Source organism: Gopherus flavomarginatus, chromosome 19 (assembly GCF_025201925.1).
Source record: "Gopherus flavomarginatus isolate rGopFla2 chromosome 19, rGopFla2.mat.asm, whole genome shotgun sequence".
Lineage (NCBI taxonomy): Eukaryota > Metazoa > Chordata > Testudines > Testudinidae > Gopherus > Gopherus flavomarginatus.
This window is the reverse complement of record NC_066635.1, coordinates 24,293,550-24,313,615: the sequence shown is the minus strand read 5'-3', so window position 1 is coordinate 24,313,615 and position 20,066 is coordinate 24,293,550. Positions and strand designations below refer to the sequence as shown.

Below are 20,066 nucleotides of genomic sequence, written 5' to 3'. Positions count from 1 at the left end.
TCTGTAAACGTGAAAGCCTTCATTTATTCCTGGGGTGTGAGTGTGATTGAGAGGGGGTCAAAAATATTTTTACTGAGGGCTGAGTACATTTTACCTGTCTGCTGTGTAATGGCTGCTCTTCCTGCTCTTTATATTTGCTCCTTCGCTTGCTTTCTATAACGCTACTTAGCACAGGGGCTCATAGACAGAAGGTACAAAATGAAGGGCAGCTAATGTCTCATGAATGGTGATTGTATAGTATTGTTGATATAGCAGTCAAAAGTGTGCTGGCTGCCTCCCCAAAGAGCTTACAGTCTAAACAGACAGCTCACAGACAAGGGAGGTGGGAGCAGGGTCTGTGCTGTGAGAGCCAGGGCTGGCTCCAGGCACCAGCATAGGAAGCTGGTGCTTGGAGCGCCCAATACAAAGGGGTGGCATCCCGTCCGGTATTGGGGCGGCATGTCCGCGTCTTCAATGGGAATTCGGCAGCGGGTCCCTCATTCCCTCTCCTCCTCTTCGAGCTTCCGCCGAAGTGCCGCCGAAGAAGAAGAGAGGGAGGACCCGCCGCCGAATTCCCGCTGCCAAAGCAGTGCGATTGAGCTGCTGCCAAAGAGCCACTGCTCGTCTCCCCTTCCTCCCCCGCCCCCTCTTCTTGGGGTACCAGAAAAGCTGGAACTGGCTCTGGTCAGAGCCTTGTTTTTAACCCTTGTCTGTTTGCCACTTATTATTTAGGGTTTAGGGTTTTTTCAAACCCATGTTTATTTGATCTCACTCCTTCTCTCTCTCTCATCAGCACAATGTGGACATTTGATGAGAGTTGAAAGAACTCCTAGCATTTATATTATAATATCTTTCTCCTTCTGAAAATGAAACTTTAGCTTTCGGAATAGGAAGGGCCTCATTAATAGTTGGGGTTATTCTTCCACACAAATTGGTGCTTCCCATGGCACCTGTTCCTCCACATTTGGTGCTTTGTGTGAGATTTTTTCATGCATCTCTAGGGATAAGTGACAGAAGCTTATATCCCTTCAAATTCCATGGTGTGCTTCTGGGAGACAGCTGGACTAGTTACTTGTTGCTAAATGGATGCTGAAAGGCATTTGATCTTGTGAAGTCAAAGTAAGTATTTAAAGGTCACCTTTTTTCAAGGGCTGTATCAACAGAAACTAGAAATTTGAGACAGAATCTCTTCAGTTCTAACTACATGCAATTCCTTATCTATACTGAGGATATCAGCCTCCAGTGGCCAGCCACCAGTGCAAAACTCTTGTAAAAACAGGTAAAACCACCAATGTAAATTGCAGTTTATAGGAGCTTTTCCTGTCCACACTTGGAACTAGTAATGGTGAAGCAACACCAATAGCTGCAATAGGAGCAAATCCCAAATGTAGACAAAGCCTTGAAGACAGCATCTTAAAGAGGACAAGAACTAATGCTCAAAAAAAAAATTCTCAGAAGTTTAGCAGCCACTGAAACTTGAGAACTTGTCTGAGGGAAATTCATTGTCTATGTCTCTGCTGGCTTCTCCCCTTCTTAGTGAACACATCACTGCTTAGTGAATCAGTTGCCCATGTTTTTTTACATACTCAACTTACAACCATACCAATAAAATTCCCAAATCCATTCCCTAGATCAAATAAAGGTAATTACAGAGCTCACTGTGGGCGATTCCCAGTGGGAGGGTGGGAGTGGCCTAGGGTGGGGCTGGAGGGTGAATACTGTAAATGCACAACAGAGAAAATGGGTATGTACCACACCCATCGTAAAACATGCTGTCACAGTCAGCAACAGAAATCATTAGGGTGGATCTTTATACACACCTTTCTCATAAAGAAAGAAAGATGGCACAAGATCCCAAGATGAACTCACAAGCCACAGGGAGCTGAGCATTACTCACTCACTGTGGGAGAGGAGAAAACTGGAGAGGATTATGAGACTGCTGAAGGAGCAATGTCTTCATGTTTTCTGTGAGATCTCTTCCCCTATGGGATGGACTGGGTACATTATATTGCATATTCTCATAGAGAATTAATTGGCTATGTCTCACATTCGCAGCACCTCAATAGAAGACACATCAGGTGTGTGACCATAGTTTCTAACTCGCAGCCCATTCCATGTTATCCTGTGCATCCATCTCAGCCTTGTCACAGGACCAAGGCTTCTCCCCACTGCTTTTCTCCTTCCATCTTAACTGCTTTCAGCCCCACCATATGGCTTCTTCAGCACTGCTTCTGTCCATTGATTCTTGTCAGCCACAAGATAGTGCTGATGTCTCTTCAGTATTTCTCCTGCCCATATAATGCCAATCTCAGTCACTCTGCAGGGAGAAGTGTTGCTCCTATCCAACTGTCTGGAGAATTCAGTCAGATTCATGCTAGTGAAGATGCAACATTGTTCTCTAAATCTGTTTTTCACTGTTTAAACCTGCCGGCTAAGATGGTTATCCTGGGAATGGCCACACTTCAGCTGGAAGTTTGCCTACCAGCTCAGGCAGACTGACAGGTGTAGCTGTACTTGAACTAATGTACTAATAATAGCAACAGGCACATTGCAGCAGGAGTGGTGCAAGGGCTAGTCACCCAAGTATGGATCCAGGGGGAACAAATGGGCTTGTACTTGGGCAGTTAAACCCCCATGTCCACACTGTTATTTTTAATGCACTAGCTCGAGCAGATGTAGCGTGCGTCTGTCTACCGGACTGGGAGATATGCGCCCAGCTGTAGGGTAAACATACCCACTAAGGGAAACATTCAGAGATTCTCTGTCTAGTTAGAGTTGGGTCTGATAACATGGTCAAATCTGTGGTATAAAGTAATGAAATCTCACATGACTCACATTGAAACCAGCACAAATGTGTTCATCTCCAGAATAGGAGAATGCTGAGCAATGGATGGGGATTTCAAAAATAAATTTATTTAAGAACATAAGAATGGCCATACTGGGTCAGACCAATGGGCCATCTAGCCCAGTATCCTGTCTTCCAACAGTGGCCAATGCCAGGTGCTTCAGAAGGAATGATCAGAACAGGGAATCATCCAGTGATCCATCCCCTGTAACCATTCCCAGCTTCTGGCAAACAGAGGCTAGAGACATTTCAGAGCATGGTTTTGCATCTCTGTCCATCTTGGCTAATAGCCATTGACAGACCTATCTTGCATGAACTTATCTAGTTATTTTTTAACCCTGTTACAAACTTGGCCTTCATAATATCCTCTGGCAAAGAGTTCCACAGATTGCGCATTATGTGAAGAAATACTTCCTTTTGCTTGTTTTAAATCTGCTGCCTATTAATTCATTTGGTGACCCCCTAGTTCTTCTTGTATTATGAGAAGTAAATAACATTTTCTCATTTACTTTCTCCACACCAGCCATGATTTTATAAACCTCTATCATATCCCCCCCTTAGTCGTCTCTTTTCCAAGCTGAAAAGTCTAAGTCTTACTAATATCTCCTCATATGGAAGTTGTTATGTACCCCTAATCATGTTTGTTGGCCTTTTCTGTACCAAGATGTGGGTGTACCAGGGATTTATATAGAGGCAATATGATATTTTCTGTCTTAGCCATGGATTTATATAGAGGCAATATAATATTTTCTCTATCTTATTTAAGTTTGAACAAAAGAATTTACATTATAACACTACTTGATAGCACTTTGATGAAGGCTGCAAATCAATTCCAATCATAACCCTATATTCATATGCTCATACTTTTTCAATATATTCACATTTTATTGAAACTTTCCATGTGTTGTATCTGCTCTAAAATAAGTTGTTCATCAAAAAATTTGAAGAAAATCTGTTCCTTCATCTTTTTTTAGTTTTGGGTGAATGAAAAATATATTATTTTAATCTGTTTATTAGATAGGAAAAGGGAACAGCTTTTTGAACAGTACTATAGAAAAAATGGTTTTAAACTTGGCATGAACACAGCCCTCACTGAGGATTAGTGCCTGTACGTGGCTTGGGGGAAAATTTAACAAAGTTGTGGGCATTTAAAAATTGCATACTGAGTATGCGCAGTAAAAAGATGGCTTTAATTGCACAAAGAAGTTTTGCACATGTGGGCACACAGTTAACTATGCACCGATTGGTTTAAGAGATTTACAAGCTGCACTGGTGAAACTGGCAGAGCTTGTACTCTACACGTGATGAAAAACTGTTTTTTCCCTTTTCTTTGCCTACCTTCCCAGATTATTTTTAAAAACCCTACAAAATGAAAGGCAAAAAACTTGCACCAGTACGAAGTTCAAGTTGCTCAGTCAAAATTATAAAAAGGTAAGAAGATTGATTTTTGGTTCTGCTGAGTTTACATTAAGTGAAGCACAGAGGAGGGACAATCCAAAAGCCAGTTGTTAACTTAACGAATAAATAAATAAATACCTAACTCTTATGCAGTGCTCTTCCTAAATAGATCACAAAGCTCCCTGATTATCTGCCTGGCCCTGTTAAAGGTTTGACCAATGTCAATCACCCTCAAAGAACTCTTCATCAGCAGAGCACTGCTGGAGTTCAGTATGCTCCGGAAACTCCTCCTCCCAGTACCCCCCATCCCTTGACATGCCCCCTACTCTGGGGTGCTACAGGGAGAGGAGGGTAGAAGCCAGCTATGCTGGCTCTGCATCTATTAGAGACTCCTTAACATCAATAGAATTGACCAGTCCATCTCTAGAAATGTGAAGCTAAAGTTCTGACACCATTGTTCAGGGCCGCCCAGAGGATTCAGGGGGCCTGGGGCAAAGCGGGGGAGCTGCGGTGTTTGTACTCACCTGGCAGCGGTCCAGGTCTTTGGCAGCATTTTGGCAGTGGGGGGCCCTTCAGTTGCTCCGCGTTTTTGGCAGCACTGAAGGGCCTCCCACCGCCAAAATGCCGTGGAAGACCCAGACCTCTACCAGGCCAGGGCTCGCAGGGCTCCTGCAGGGGCCCAGGGCAAATTGCCCCCCTTCCCCCCCACCCCCGGGGTGGCCCTGCCATTGTTTCCTCACCCACATTGAACATAGTTCTGGATAAACAAGTGGCTTAATATAGGACATTAAATACATGCCAGAAAATGTACAGGATATGCATTGTAGCCAAGTAAACAGTGCTGCTGCAACCCTAAGATTGGCATTTCTTGGATTTGGGAGAAATACACATATATTTGCTAATATTTACTGCTTAGATAGTTAAATACTGTGCTCATTACAATAACCACAATCTTTTAATCATGTTGCACAGAGTATGTTCCACATCTCAGAACAGTGCATTTTCTGAAACATAACAAACAAATGCCAAAGAGCTATACTGTCACAGGGATAGTAATTGGTGACAAATGTTTAACAAAACCTGCTGGGAAGGCTGAAGTGTTTGGGAGCAGGAAATAAACTTGAGGCACAAGAAATAAAAAGTCAATACTCTGATAATCAAAGAAGTTGCAAAGTTCTGCTATTTTCCTCTAATTGCAAAGATCACTGAGTTGAAAACTGATTTTTTTTAAATGTATCAGTATACTTTCTAGAATACTATAAAGGGAAAAAGGGGGTGGGAGGATGTCACAGACTGTGGAGGAGCCAGGGCCCTGCACCCCCCACTTCCTTCGATTCATCGCAACTCTCAGCCAGCCAGTAAAACAGAAGGTTTATTAGATGACAGAAACACAGTCCAAAACAGAGTTTGTAGGTACAGACAACAGGACCCCCTCAGTCAGGTCCATCTTGGGGGACAGGGAGTTTAGCCCCCATCCCAGGGCCTCCCTCCATTTCCCAAACCAGCTCCAAACTGAAACCACCTCCAGACCATCCTCCGGCCTTTCCTCTTTCCCGGGCCAGGAGGTCACCTGATCTCTTTGTTCTCCAACACTTTCAGTTGGCACCTTTGCAGAGGAGGGGCCCAGGCCATCAGTTGCCAGGAGATGGGGTGTCGGCCATTCTCTGTGCAGACAGCATCACACTGGCCCTCTAGGGCTCTGCAACTGTCAACCCCCTTATCCCACCACCTAGTACTTAAGAACTGCACAGGGGAAACTGAAGCACCCACACAGTATTCAGAGAAAACATTAAGAACATTCCCACTTTGTCACAGGGGGAGAGAGAGAGGGAAGACCAAAAAGAGAGAAATGGGTTGGGGAGGACTTGGAGATTGAAGCTTTGTTCAGGAATGTATCGCCTGTTGGGTGCTTTGCAAAATGTATGTGGCCCAGATATGGATGACCCTGATGAGAGGAGAGACTAACAGAGAATCACATGGGGTGCAAGTGGTTTTGGACTAGAAAGAAAGAGGAAAACCCACAAAAGGTGCAAGAAGCCTCATATGGTGAATGTAATATAAATAGAAACAGAAGCAGGAAGCCATCTACGAAGAACTTGGTCCAATGTCTGCACAGCATGCAAAATCTGAAGTCTCCTGTCACTGAAGAATTCAAAAAAAAAACCTAAGGAAATTAATTCCCAAGAAAAAACTTCATTACCTGAACATATCACTTACTTAAGCAAAAAAACAAAACAAAACCCTGAACCGAATGTTGTATTTTTTCTCAAAACACAAATGTTAGAAAGCCAGAAAATTCCAAGTTAAGTTTCTGTTTTACAAACACACAAACACACAAACACACACACACCTAAAAACATTCCAAAATATGCAGATGTAGCCAGGGTTCACCAAACAACCTCAACTTGGCCACTGTAACACCAACCTAAGAACAACTAAAAACCGTGATACCTTATCCATCCATTATACAGGTTTATTTCATCAGGGACCACAAAAATGGTCCTCTTAATTAACCTGTGTGATGGATGGATAAAAAGTGCATCAGCATTTTTGACTAGGCTGTGGGTGCTGCTACAGGACCAGAATTAAGGGTGTTTGTGTAACCGTATATTTTCCACTTTTAATTATTTTTATATTTGCTTTTTTTTATATAGTGTAACCTTGACTTGAAATTTCTAAGCTAACATATGTTTATACAAGATACTCTTACTTTTTTGTTTTGTTTGAAATGATAGACTTTTTCAAATCCCCCCACCCCAGCTTAATGAAATATTGTGTCTCCGAACAGAGTAGTTATTAGTTCAGAATTACTCACTTAGGCTTTGGTAGTATTTGGGAACAGTAAAGTTCTGGCACAACTGGTGAATATCACCAAACCTCAAACATCCAGGAAACTTCATAAGGTTAGACTTCAGTTCAGCATGTTTCAGGAAAATGACAGAGATGCTAAACTGTATGAATCTGTGAACTTGGTTCAGTGAGAGCAAATCAGAGATGTAGAAAATGGCTGAGCAGATAAACTGGGCCCTTGTAGATCTGAACATTTTGGGATATTGTGCCTGCCTACTAGAGCTAATCTGAAGGAATAATTCCCTGAACACACATAGGTGGGTGTGGGAAGCAAAACCAGATTAAGACAATCTATGCCCTTAGGCCCACCAACATGGGGCTCCCCCGACCCCATCCCCATACTATGGCCTCCCACCCCACTTGAAGCGGTAGTGGCAAGGCCCCTTCACTCCCAGAGAGACAGTGGTGTGCACTCCCATGACTTCAGGAGTGGCGGCAGGCCCCCCTCTACCTTGGCAGCAGCATGGGCAGCACAGGAGTACCCTTTCCCTCCTTGTGGTGGCAGGGGGATTCCCAGTACTTCTCCCAGCAAATGGAGTGTATTGGCTTGTGTGTGGGGCTGGGCCTGCTGCATTCTTCTCTTCCCAGTACACACAAAGTCTGTTGGGGATGGGGCTGGCAAGCCCCTCTCCCCAAGCAGTGAGTCTTGGAAATAACATCCTGCTGAGATGGATGGGGGAAATGCACACCTGAAAGAGCTGTGGCTTCAGACTGGCCGCAGACTCTGGCAGAAATCCCTCCATCTCTGACACTCAGGTCAGGTTTTCAAATTATCTTTGCAACCATGACAGCTAAAAACATACTTTTTAAAAATGAAAGCTGAGTTTCTGATGTGATCACATAACTCCCATTGATGGGGCCCTAGCCTTGGGTCTATAGTGCCTATGTTTTAATCTATCTCTTGTGAGGAGCAATTGTGTTCAACTGTGTTCAGCATATTAAACAATTAACTACCTTTCTGTGGAGTACAGAGTGAGTGAGCAGACTGCTGCCCCCATTAGTGTAATGGAATGTCCTGCAGCTACCGCTTCAAACATCTTTTAAAAACAGATTTATAACAAAAGCACAAGATTCTGGATGTAGTTTGCTGCAGAGGTAGTTGTGATGTATTTTGGATGTAGTTTGCTGCAGAGGTAGTTGTGATGTATTTTGTGATGTATTTTGTGATGTATTTCATGTACCTGCAGTACATGAAAAACCTGCGGAGAAAACTCCCTTCTCTCCAACTAGGAAAGTGTCCTCTCAGCAGGGATTTGATGTTTTAATAACTCCCAGCCTCTGTTACAGTACAGAGGGAGCATGGATGGGGTGAGAAAGAGACTGATTGCTTTTGTTTCCACTGGTTATTAGGACACATTAATCACTCAGTGCCCAGACCTGCATATGGAAAGCACTTACTGACAAACAGCCAATAATTTCATTTTTTTTCCGAATTATCAATGTATGTTTCTACAACAGTAAACTTTAAAAATAATAATAAAAAAATAAATTCCAGAAGGGAGTTCTAATGGTAGATGCAACTCACTTCTGCACCAAGAACTGAATTTTATGGAAGCCATCTATCTATTTGGTAAGGCTGGGAGTATAGGGCTTTGGGTGGAGTGGGTAGTTTCTGTTGCTAAGCTTACTAGCTGGTATTTTGGCAGCACAAAATAATAAGAACTGATATATTTATCGATTATAAATTGACTTACTGTCAGGGTGCCTAGAGTTCTTGTATAGGCTGGTATTTGGACCTTAAATCAGAATAATAATTTAAATAATCAAACGTATCACACATGTATATATACATACATACACATGGAATCCATGACGCTGTAGCATAGTACAGTATGAGTTTTGGATGGCTGCACTACTCACAATAGCTGAAGCCATAAATAGGTTACACTGATCAACTCAAATGAGAGAATTATTAACAGGTGCAATAAGTAATGAAATAGCATTTTCTAATGCTTTGCCTAGTCTACTTTTAAAAGGCCCAAGCAACAGGACTTCCACTGGTTCCCTTAAGGATTATCCCACACAGTTCAATAACTTTCATTATTCCTATTTATATTCCCAGATGCCATTCTAAATAATTCTTCTCTCTCACTGGAGTTTATTCCCTTCATATTCTCACAGGGCATTTATCATGTCCCTTCTTAGGATTTGTCTACATGACGGTGAGAATGTGCACTGCAAAAAGTGATTTCTAAAGCGCACTAAGGGTCTTGCACATTAACTGGTTCATGTAGCCCCTGCTGATTCATCCTAAATGTTCCCTAGTGCGATTTAATGTATGTTAAAGTGCACTAGGAACATTTAGGGCACATTATGGTCTACATGAACCAATTAATGCACAACACATTAGTGCGCTTTAGAAATCATAACCCATTAGTGAGCATTAACCCACTGTTTAGCCAAATCCTTAGTCACTGCCTAGACAACCTGCATGTATTTAGCTCCTTCAAATCTTTACTCATATAGCAATTCCTCCAGCCTTCTAGTTATTTTAATTGCTCTTCACTGAACTTTCTCAAATTTGCTAATGTCTTTCTGGCATTAAGGTGTCCAGAGTTCAGTGCAATGTTCATAAGAACGGCCATACTGAGTCAGACCAATGGCCCATCTAACGCAGAGGTCCCCAAACTGTAGCGTGCACCCCTTATGGGGCGTAGAACATTCAGAGGAGCGCGGCAGCCTTGGCCCCCAGCCATTGCCCCCATACCCCATCCACATCTCCCACCCTGGAGCCATGGTCCCGCTCCCAGCTCAGGGGATGCAACCCTGAAAAGTTTGGGTTCCACTGATGTAACCCAGTATCCTGTCTTCTGACAGTGGCCAATGCCAGATACTTTAGAGGGAATGAACAGAACAGGTAATCATCTAGTGATCCATCCCCTGTCATCTACTACCAGCTTCTTGCAAACAGAGGTTATGGATACTCAGAGCACCAGGTTGCATTCCTGACCATCTTAGCTAATAGCCACTGATGGACCTATACTCCAGGAATTTATCTAGTTCTTTTTTGAACTTGTTATAGTTTTTGCCTTCACAACATTCCCTGGCAACAAGTTCCACAGGTTGACCGTGTGTTCCAGGTGTGATCTCACCAAAATTACAAAGATAGGGTCTCCTTGCTCTGACTCGATGCCCAAAACTACACTGCCCTATGGCATTGGAAATTTGTGGCTAATCTGCTGTAATTAGCCTTAGGTCTCTGTTGGCATTACTGCCATCCAGGCTTCTTCCTCCTGTTTGAGATTATTTTTCTAAAATTTATCTTGTTTTGTCATTGCCCCACCATAATCATGTGTCTAAGTTCCTTCCCAATGTTTACCTCGAGTGTTATCAGTGTATATCATTAATCCTTTGTTACCCCTCTCCCAAATCACTAATGAAGATACTAAATGAGACACAACTGAACCCCAAACCCTGAAGCACCCTACTAAACTATACTCCTATTTGATAAATTACCATTTGTCATTACTCGTTGTTTATGTTCACTCTGTTAGTTCTCAATTCCCAGGCAAGGCTCAAATCTAAGCCTATATGAAGTGATCCTGTAGCTGGATCTGCTCAAGCAGACTTCTGGAGCCACGTGGAACCCCAGTGACTTCAACTACCTGCATATAAATTGGTCAAATGGCACAAGGATTACATCAGCAATTTCTTGATACCTTAAGTAATTGCTTTTTGGAACAACTAATGCATGAGGAGACGCTATTCTCAATTTAGGCTTAAATAACATACAAAAAAGTTATTTCAATGAGTATCTATAGTTTCTAGCTACTAACTAATAGTGGTCCCAGTAAAATTAAGTTCAGCATCCTCAGGGGATGAATCATACCAAAAACTAGCACAATGGCACAAAACTTTAAAAACAGGAGGTTGGGGTTTTTTTTAATTAAGACTTGTCAGAATGGTCTAAAGCAGGGGTCCCCAATGCGGTGCCCGCGGGTGCCATGGCACCCGTGGGGGCATCTAAATGTGCCCGCCTCCTCATCGGCGGTGGAACATCCACTGACAAGTGACATCATCGAGAAGTGTCGCCGCCGAAATGCTGCAGAAATTTGGCGGCAGTTCGGCAGATGCTCCATCGCCACCACGGTCCTTCGTCTGACGCTCGCCAGACGAAAAGGTTGGGGACCACTGGTCTAAAGCGAGGAAAATAAAATCCTTAGAGACAGCATGAAAGCTACTTAAGTGTACTATAACTGAGTCCCAGAAGCAACAGATACCTTTGAACAGAAAAGTAAGCAGGAACGCAGTGAGAAACTGGCATGGTTAAATGGCAAGTTAGGTTTCTGCAAACATATACACATAGTTCTACATATTGACATCTGAAAATATGGCTCTTCCAATGTTTTATTAAAAATAGAGAGAACTTTAGTTAGATGGATGTCATGCAAGGTGACCAGATAGCAAGTTTGAAAAATATGGACACTTTTTTTTGGGGGGCGGGGGGAAGAAGAGAGAGCCGACGAGGGGATATAGTTGACAATGTAAGATAAAGTCCCTAATATTAAGATGTCTGGTCTCCCTAATGTCATGGGGCAACAAGTTTCACAACTCAGGGCCCACCACAGCAAAGGACAATCATCAGCCAACCTGAGACACTATCCTTTAAAATTCAGTAATGTCTGAGTACAGATTTGTCAGGACAGGAGGACTCAAGAAAGAGGTCTTTCATACAGCCTGGCCCTGCTCTCTTCAAAATTTAAAAAAGCTCTGATTCTTGTTGAAACTGTTTCTGTTTCTGAAGGTCTCCTATATTGTGATGCACAACTAGGAAGAAACATAGACATGGGAGGCTTTGGTACCAAAATTAGGGTTGCCTCTGAAATGCTAGAAATTTGGGAATGATGAGAGGAAAATATGTCACTCTAAATATCCAGCTGGAAAAGTGGAAATCTAACATTCCATTGCCCTTCTGAATACTTGCCTATAAAAGGCTGATGGAAAACATTCCAGATAGTTGTCTCTTCACTGAGAGGTATCAGTGTGAGTTGGAGAGGAAAAAGATGATTTAGTGCTTTGGGGGGGGGGCGGGGGGAGAAAGAAGCAGATCACAAAAGCTGGTGTCAAGCTAGGATCAGTACGCTCCTTAAGGCAAGCTGTACGAAGAATGAATTATGAATTGGTGAACATCCAAACACACCTTCCTCTCATGAAAACTGATCTCAGCCCCAAGGGATACAGAAGGCATTTACAGTAGCACCCATCATTCAGCACATCTCTGAGTGCTCAGACGGCCCGGTGCCGAGCTCTGGTGAAGTGTGTCGCCGGCAGAGTGTCTTCCAATATCCAGGAAAGACACAAAAACAAGGATTGTTTCAATTATGGCCTGGTGCCAGTGGCTTCAGTCATGCAGAGCTAATAGATCAGCTGCTGCTGCCCAGCTTACCCAAACACTCAGCTGAGGTTACAGTTTCTCGCTTTATTTATTTTTTTTTAAAAGATAATTATCTTATCAAGGGAGCCTGGGACTGTCATGCAACATTTACAAAAGCAGAAATAACATGGGATTTGGAGAAATGATTTCAGCTACTCCTAAGGGAATAAGATACGTTTTATAAAATAAAAGGGTCATTGTTTTCCGTGACAAGTTAGCTCTACCTCTAGGGAGTTCATATCCTTTCAAGTCCCCTCTCTCCCAAGAGCAGCTGTGTCATGTTTATTATACTATACAGTCAAGCCTGCTTATTGTCAACTTCCACTGAATACAATTTTTTCCCCTCTTAAATGGGATTTTCCAATAAATGGAAAGCCAAACCAACCAGGTAGATTTTTTTTCCTCAGTCCTTTACGGATAAAGAATAATGTCTGTCCCCTCATTACCCATTTTCAAAAATCATAGAAATAACTTTAGAACAAAGAAAAACTACATCAAAGGCGTTAATGGTGCACTGATTTTATAGTTTGCATTTAGTGTACCCTCAAATCTGTTCATACATAGAACCAGTAGTTAATGAAAAACTCATTTGTTCTGAGTGCTTCAGCCAACATATAGGATTGTTTGAGACAGGAGAAGTGTTTACAATTGACAATATATAGAAAAATGTTTGACAGTTGATATTTAACAGGCATATAAGTATGATGTTCATACAAAATAGTTTAATTTAGTGCTGAGAATATACTTTCAAATTAATAGGCTATTCTATTAACTATATTTTCTTAAGTGGGCTTGATCATGTTCTGAAAATCTGATTTTAATACAAGTCCTTAAAGGCAATTAACCTGACTAATCTCTAGCACACAAAAACAAGTGAGGAACGGGGAAAACATGTGATCTGCACACACACATATTTTCTTGACATGCAGCATGGAGGGAAGATACTTTGTGTATATTTTTGGTGGGCGTTCCAAATGCAAAGGCAGATAAGGAGACAAAGGCTATGCATCTACCCTATGTACTAGGGGTGTGATTCCCAGCTCGTGTAGACTTACTCATGCAAGCTTTCACTGAGCGCTAAAAGTATTAGTATACTCAGGGTAGCATGGGCAGTGGCAAGAGGCAGCACAGACTAGCTATGCCAAGTACGTGCCCATAGGATTCAGGCAGGTTTGCACTTGGCACAGCTAGCCTGCACTGCCGCCCTCCACTGCCTGTGCTACCCTGGCTACACTATCCTAGTGGGCTAACTCAGTGACAGCTAGCACGGATATGTCTTCATGAGCTAGGAATCATGCCCCTAGCTCAACTGGTTTGACGGTGTATTGTTACTAGGGTTGCTTCTAGTTCAATACTCAATAAGACACTGCCACTGCTCGGGGGAGACTGATTCTAGTCTTAAGATGACATGCAGGCTGTTTCTTTCATGCCAATCTCCAGGAGATAGCAAAACAAAACCCACAGGCTAAGGCTGGTAAAATTTGGCTGCAATTAAGGATATTATATTGGAAAGATCAAACAGTTAATTTTACTTATCCACTGTGTACTAACTCCCCATATAATCCAAATGTATTCATTACCACTTTCAGAATGGCAAGCCAATGGCTTCCAAATAACTAGAGCCTGAATGTCTTGCTTCAGGCAGGATCTTTCCTGACCCATGCCAGCAACACGATTGTAACGCCTCTGAACATGGGGCCTGTGGCAGATAGAAAAAGAAGCTGAGGTTTGGATGTTATTTACTAGTGACCCTCAGACAAAGTTCTTCTCTGACTTGCTCATTTCAGTTACATCTCAACAAACTGACTTCTTGGAATCAAGTTACTTCTCATCCTGTATCAATCTTACTGAGAGAGTCTGTCAAATTACTTCTTAAACACAGTATCACCAGGACTTCAGGGTAGCTGGACCAGTGCTTCTAATCAGATTCTGAATTTTTTGTCCACAAAATGAGGCAACTGGTCAAAATTCAAGTTTACAGCATAGGTCAGCCACCAAGTGAGAAATGAATGTTGAGAACAGGACTGCCAGTGCTGAACATCTACAAATATATCTGATATGGCCAAGCTGTCAGCATTTTCCACCTGCTCCTTTCATCATGCATGTCAATAATTAGAAGCTCCCTCCCTGTCAGCCTCCAGATAACTTGCTCAGAGATGATTCTGGGCCCAAGACATTTCTGAACTTTAGCTAACATCACTTGTTCCTGATCTAATAGAGATCTCACACTGAATTTCCATTCCCCAGGGTGTTTTATTCCCTTAGGCAGTGCACATTGCAGCTGACCTACTCATCATGAAATAGATTTTGTTCTTTGAACTATAAAGGCAAAAGAAAAGGTTCACATATTAAAATGATATATTGTTTTTAACCAAACCTAATAAACCCTGCAGTTATTTACCTAACGGCCGTTTAAACGTAGCAAAATTCCACTGATTAACTCTTCATGTGAAGATAGGATTTTAAATTTGTACATCTGGATCCAACTTCTGTAGTTCCAACACAGCTCAGACATGACAGGATCTCTCTGTAGGGCAGCACGTTCAGCAAAAGGTCGTCTGTGATATACAGGATAAGCCATCACTATTACTGCCTGAGAGAGACATTTAGGGAGGTCACAAAGAGCAAGACCCAGGAGAGCCTATAGCACAAAACAAGACACTAGAATATGCAACTTGCTTCTCTTAACACAAAGCAATAGTATCAGAAATGTCCCAGATCAAAAGTTAGGGGCAGAGAGGAAGATGTGAGTGATGACACTACATTAAGTGATGCTGGATCCTTACACATCTCAGCTACATGTAATGATGTAAGGCAGAAGACAAAAGGTCATGTGCCTTTAACCAACGAAAAAATGGAAGTATATCGACCCCTCCCAATCTAAGCAGTGAAGAGATAAACCTTCCCTTTAAATTGCCATGCCCAGAATAGTATGAGTTCATCTGCATAAGAGCCTCTCAACAAAGCAGTGTTATTATCCTCAGGTAACACCCCCAAGCAGTGTAGCTTGATCAGTACAAGCATAATCCTCCATGGAAGAGCAGTGCACTCCATAGTAAGCCAGCATGGCTATCACACCTTTCATCAGAGCACTGTAGATACACCTGTATAAAACCTCTCCCTATAGAGAAAGTTATGGGAAAATGCCAGTGTGCTGATAATTCTGTGTAGTTTTGGGTGAACAGGGTGACCAGGCTGGATATCTGCAGTCGGAATCTTCCCCAGAGAATCAGATGATTTATTTCACAATTCCAATTTTAGAAATACTCACAATCTGAGGGAGAGGAACATTGGTCAGGCAGGTATGCAAATGGTGAAGCCCAAGAGCTTTGTTTGGGACAAGAAAGGCTGTCCATTTACAGTAGACATCTTTTTAAAGCAGATATACACTTTTATTCATTGTGGTTTTGTTCCATTACAACAGGATTTTTACCAGGCTGGGACTTGGTAATGGTTTCATTGCTTGAAGATCAACCTAATATTAAGTTCTCTTCTCCGGACACTCTGGAGAGTGACCAACAAGACAACCTCATGCAGACACAAGGGGACCCTAGCTCCCCAACTCAGCAAACTGTGAGTAAGACATGCAATCTTTTTTCTCCTTTCCAACAAGGACACGCCCAGCTACAGTGCTTAACGGTTGGTATACTGGGACTCAGATTTGTCCATCCAAAGAAATAACACAAGAATAAATTCAGAAATCTTTATGGTAACAGAAGGTACCAAGAATGCTGAATTGCTGTACAAGAGCAAACATTTAAATTATATTTCTGAAGTATCAAAAGCTTACACATGGTGCTGAATTGTAAGCCCTATGGTAACTCTTCTACTGGATTCTCAGTACTCAGGTACAAAACCAGGCAACTTATCTCTAATAGGAATCATAGTTACACCTCTACCTCGATATAACGCAGTCTTCAGGAGCCAAAAAATCTTACCACGTTACAGGTGAAACTGCGTTATATCGAACTTGCTTTGATCCGCCAGAGTGCGCGCACCCACCCTCCTCCGGAGCACTGCTTTACCACATTATATTCGAATTCATGTTATATCAGGTCGCATTTTACAACTGGTGGTGTTTTTTAAATGATTTTTATACTGTTTCTTTACAGAACCACAGAAATTAGAGATTTAAAGGATAAACCCATCTTGTCCATCCCCTGCCAATGGAGGATATCACCAAATGCTCAGACTTGGTTGTGACTTTAAGTCATGAAATGAAAGAAATTCTCTGGCTCTTACTGCTCACATATTCAACCTGTCAGCTAGCTAAAAAAAGAATGCTGTTATGTTATAGCTGATGATTTTGGCATGTCTGTATCCACCACCTGGTTTGGTACATTGCATTCAACTACAGAGAAAGCAAACATTGGGCAACAAAATGGCAAATGAAATTTAACGTGGATAAATGTAATGTACATTGGAAAAAATAACCCCAACTACACATACAATATGATGGGGGCTAATTTAGCTACAACGAGTCAGGAAAAAGATCTTGGCGTCATCGCGGATAGTTCTCTGAAGATGTCCACACAGTACGCTGAGGCGGTCAAAAAAGCAAACAGGATGTTAGGAATCATTAAAAAGGGGATAGAGAATAAGACTGAGAATATATTATTGCCCTTATATAAATCCATGGTACGCCCACATCTCGAATACTGTGTACAGATGTGGTCTCCTCACCTCAAAAAAGATATTCTAGCACTAGAAAAGGTTCAGAAAAGGGCAACTAAAATGATTAGGGGTTTGGAGAGGGTCCCATATGAGGAAAGATTAAAGAGGTTAGGCCTCTTCAGCCTGGAAAAGAGGAGACTAAGGGGGGATATGATAGAGGTATATAAAATCATGAGTGATGTGGAGAAAGTGGATAAGGAAAAGTTATTTACTTGTTCCCATAATACAAGAACTAGGTAGGGTCACCAAATGAAATTAATAGGTAGCAGGTTTAAAACAAATAAAAGGAAGTTCTTCTTCACACAGCACACAGTCAACTTGTGGAACTCCTTACCTGAGGAGGTTGTGAAGGCTGGGACTATAACAATGTTTAAAAGGGAACTGGATAAATTCATGGTGGCTAAGTCCATAAATGGCTATTAGCCATGAAGGGTAAAGAATGGTGTCCCTAGCCTCTGTTCATCAGAGGATGGAGATGGATGGCAGGAGAGAGATCATTTGATCATTGCCTGTTAGCTTCACTCCCTCTGGGGCACCTGGCATTGGCCACTGTCAGTAGACAGATACTGGGCTAGATGGACCTTTGCTCTGACCCGGTATGGCTGTTCTTATGTTCTTATGTAATATCATGATTCCATCATGAAAATTCCAGGTGGTGGATTAACAGTATAGTTGTCCAAACAGCTTGGCACAACTACCTCTATGATTTTATAATACTTCTTGGTGAAACAAAAATGGCCTACCTGCAGACATGTTTCGCTTGATTGAAGAATGAAGAGGGAAGGACTGTTATAAAATAATATTAAAATTGGTTTTCATTCATACATCAAGCCAAAAATGGCCCAGAGTTGGATTTGCTTTTTGGATGAGTCCCTGAATGAACATAATTTCTCTGTGAAAACCAGATTAGCACTGACTGCTGATGTTTAGTTGCAAGAAATGCTCGAATTGGCATCACACATCAGGATGCATCAGCTTCCCCTTAACATCTCAATACAGTAGCTTATTGAACTAAATTAATGCCTTTGATTGTCACAGCAGCAATGGGTGTAGTGTGACTAATCCATTCAAACTGGACGTGTATTTAGAAAAATTAAAAACTAGGACTCTTGACAAACAAGTTCTTATGTAGATTAGTGATCGCTGAAACATTATAGGTTTTTTATGACATGCTGCAAGTTCTTCATGGTTTCTCTCTCTGCAGGGAACACTGTATTTTCATGCAGATTTCCCTGAAAGATCTTTCTGAATCTGCAAGTCCTTCCCTGAATATGCTTCTGTAGCCCAGTGTTCATTGTATATTGAAAGTATCAGCTCTTGCAGTTCAGTGGTCTTTAAATGTAAGCAAATTTTGCCTTGCAGGATAATCCCAGTTTCAGTTGCCAGTCATATGATCCAGACAGCGGGACAGAAAGAAAGAGTTCAGAATCTTCGCACAGCCCAAGCCCCTCTTCTCCAACCCAGGATCAAATCCATGGGAGATTTTCTGCCAATCAAGGAATTCACTCTGGCAAGTGCAAATTTAAAGTCTCTCCCAATGCTGAGAAATTCAGAAGGTATAGCTACGAGGAAAGCACTGCAGGAAACTATGGCAGGTTCCTCAAGAGCAACAGGAACCCCTTCCATCCTTATAAGAGGGAGTTCAGTGAAGATGTCTTCCAAGAAACTCATCCAGCCCTCACACTGGATAGTAATTCCTTCAAAAATGCAAGAAGCATTGAGGGTTTTGAAGAGCTACCAGGATCTACAGGCACTGGAGAGTCAGAGTCCTTTCCCACACATATTCAGAACATTTCCACAGAACCAACATGGTGCAACAATCTCCAATACAACCTCACAGGCCAAGATCACAGTTCCCAAGTCATGGTGAGTTATCATAGTACAGAGTGCTATCATCAGGGTCCTCAACTACTTTTGGAAATAATTCCTGTTATCCATGGCATAACTGTACCAACAATTAGTCTGTTCATATCTACTATCTGTTATGAACTCTCAGAGTTCAAATCTACTACTTTTGTTGCAGTTCCCCTTGCAACTCCCTTTCCTCAATTAAAATTAGTTCTCAGAAGTCCATAGAAATGATTTCCCTATAAACCCAATATGTGGACCTGAAATATTCAACTTTCCTGAGAACTAAGATTCAGGTAGCCCTAACCGAGTGGTGGCTCCCATTTAGTTGGCATGCTAACGTGGAAAATTGTACTGCTATATGGCATGTTCACAAATTGTAATGTTTCATTTCAATACTATCGGCAGCAATAAACAAGCTTCAGGACAATCTAAGATCATATTACTATAAGGAGGTTTGGGCACTTTATATTTCATGCATGTTTTACTTGCTTTGAGATTGATAAAAGAGTAAATATAAGGAAAGGTATAAAGTCTGTAAACTCCTTTAAATTGCAACTCTTTGAAATCCATTATTTCAAGTAAGAGCAGGTTTCCTATCTACATTTCTTCCATTGTTCATTAGAAAAAGGAAGTTTTAAGGCAGAACCCCAGTGACAATGAAAAGACGGTTACCTACCTTTCGTAACTGTTGTTCTTTGGGATGTGTTGCTTATGTCAATTCCAATACCTGTGTGCGCGCTCCACATGCATGATTGTCGGAAGGTTTTACCCATCCGGTGGGCTGTGGAGCTCTCTGGAGTGGTGCCTTTGTGGCGCTGTATATAGGTTCCTGCTGACCCACTGCCTGCTCAGTTCCTTCTTACTGCCAGTGACAGTCGTTGGAGCAACCAGTCTCTTGCTTTGCCAGTGTTTCTTAGCGTTTTTCCATGTACATAGTTATTATTTTTCACAAGATTGTTAGTCAGTTTTATTAGTTAGTACGTTTAAGTTGGAGGGTTCCCCCCCATATTTTCCCCGTCACTGGGGCATGCCGTAGCCCTAGGGGTTCAAGCTATGTGATAGGTGCAGTAAGCCCGTGCCCAGAAGGGATCCGCA

General features: G+C 42.0%; 1 protein-coding gene across 1 annotated transcript in view; it reads left to right on the top strand.

Moving 5' to 3' along the window:
- Nucleotides 1-15,896: 15,896 nt before the first annotated feature.
- The window catches only part of FOXN1 (forkhead box N1), a 29,142-nt gene continuing 24,972 nt past the window's right edge, over nucleotides 15,897-20,066 (top strand). Inside the window, exons 1-2 of the mRNA XM_050929067.1 lie at nucleotides 15,897-16,019; nucleotides 18,483-18,986. Of these exons, the coding sequence (XP_050785024.1) occupies nucleotides 15,897-16,019; nucleotides 18,483-18,986 (627 nt within the window). The remainder of the gene's footprint in view (nucleotides 16,020-18,482; nucleotides 18,987-20,066) is intronic.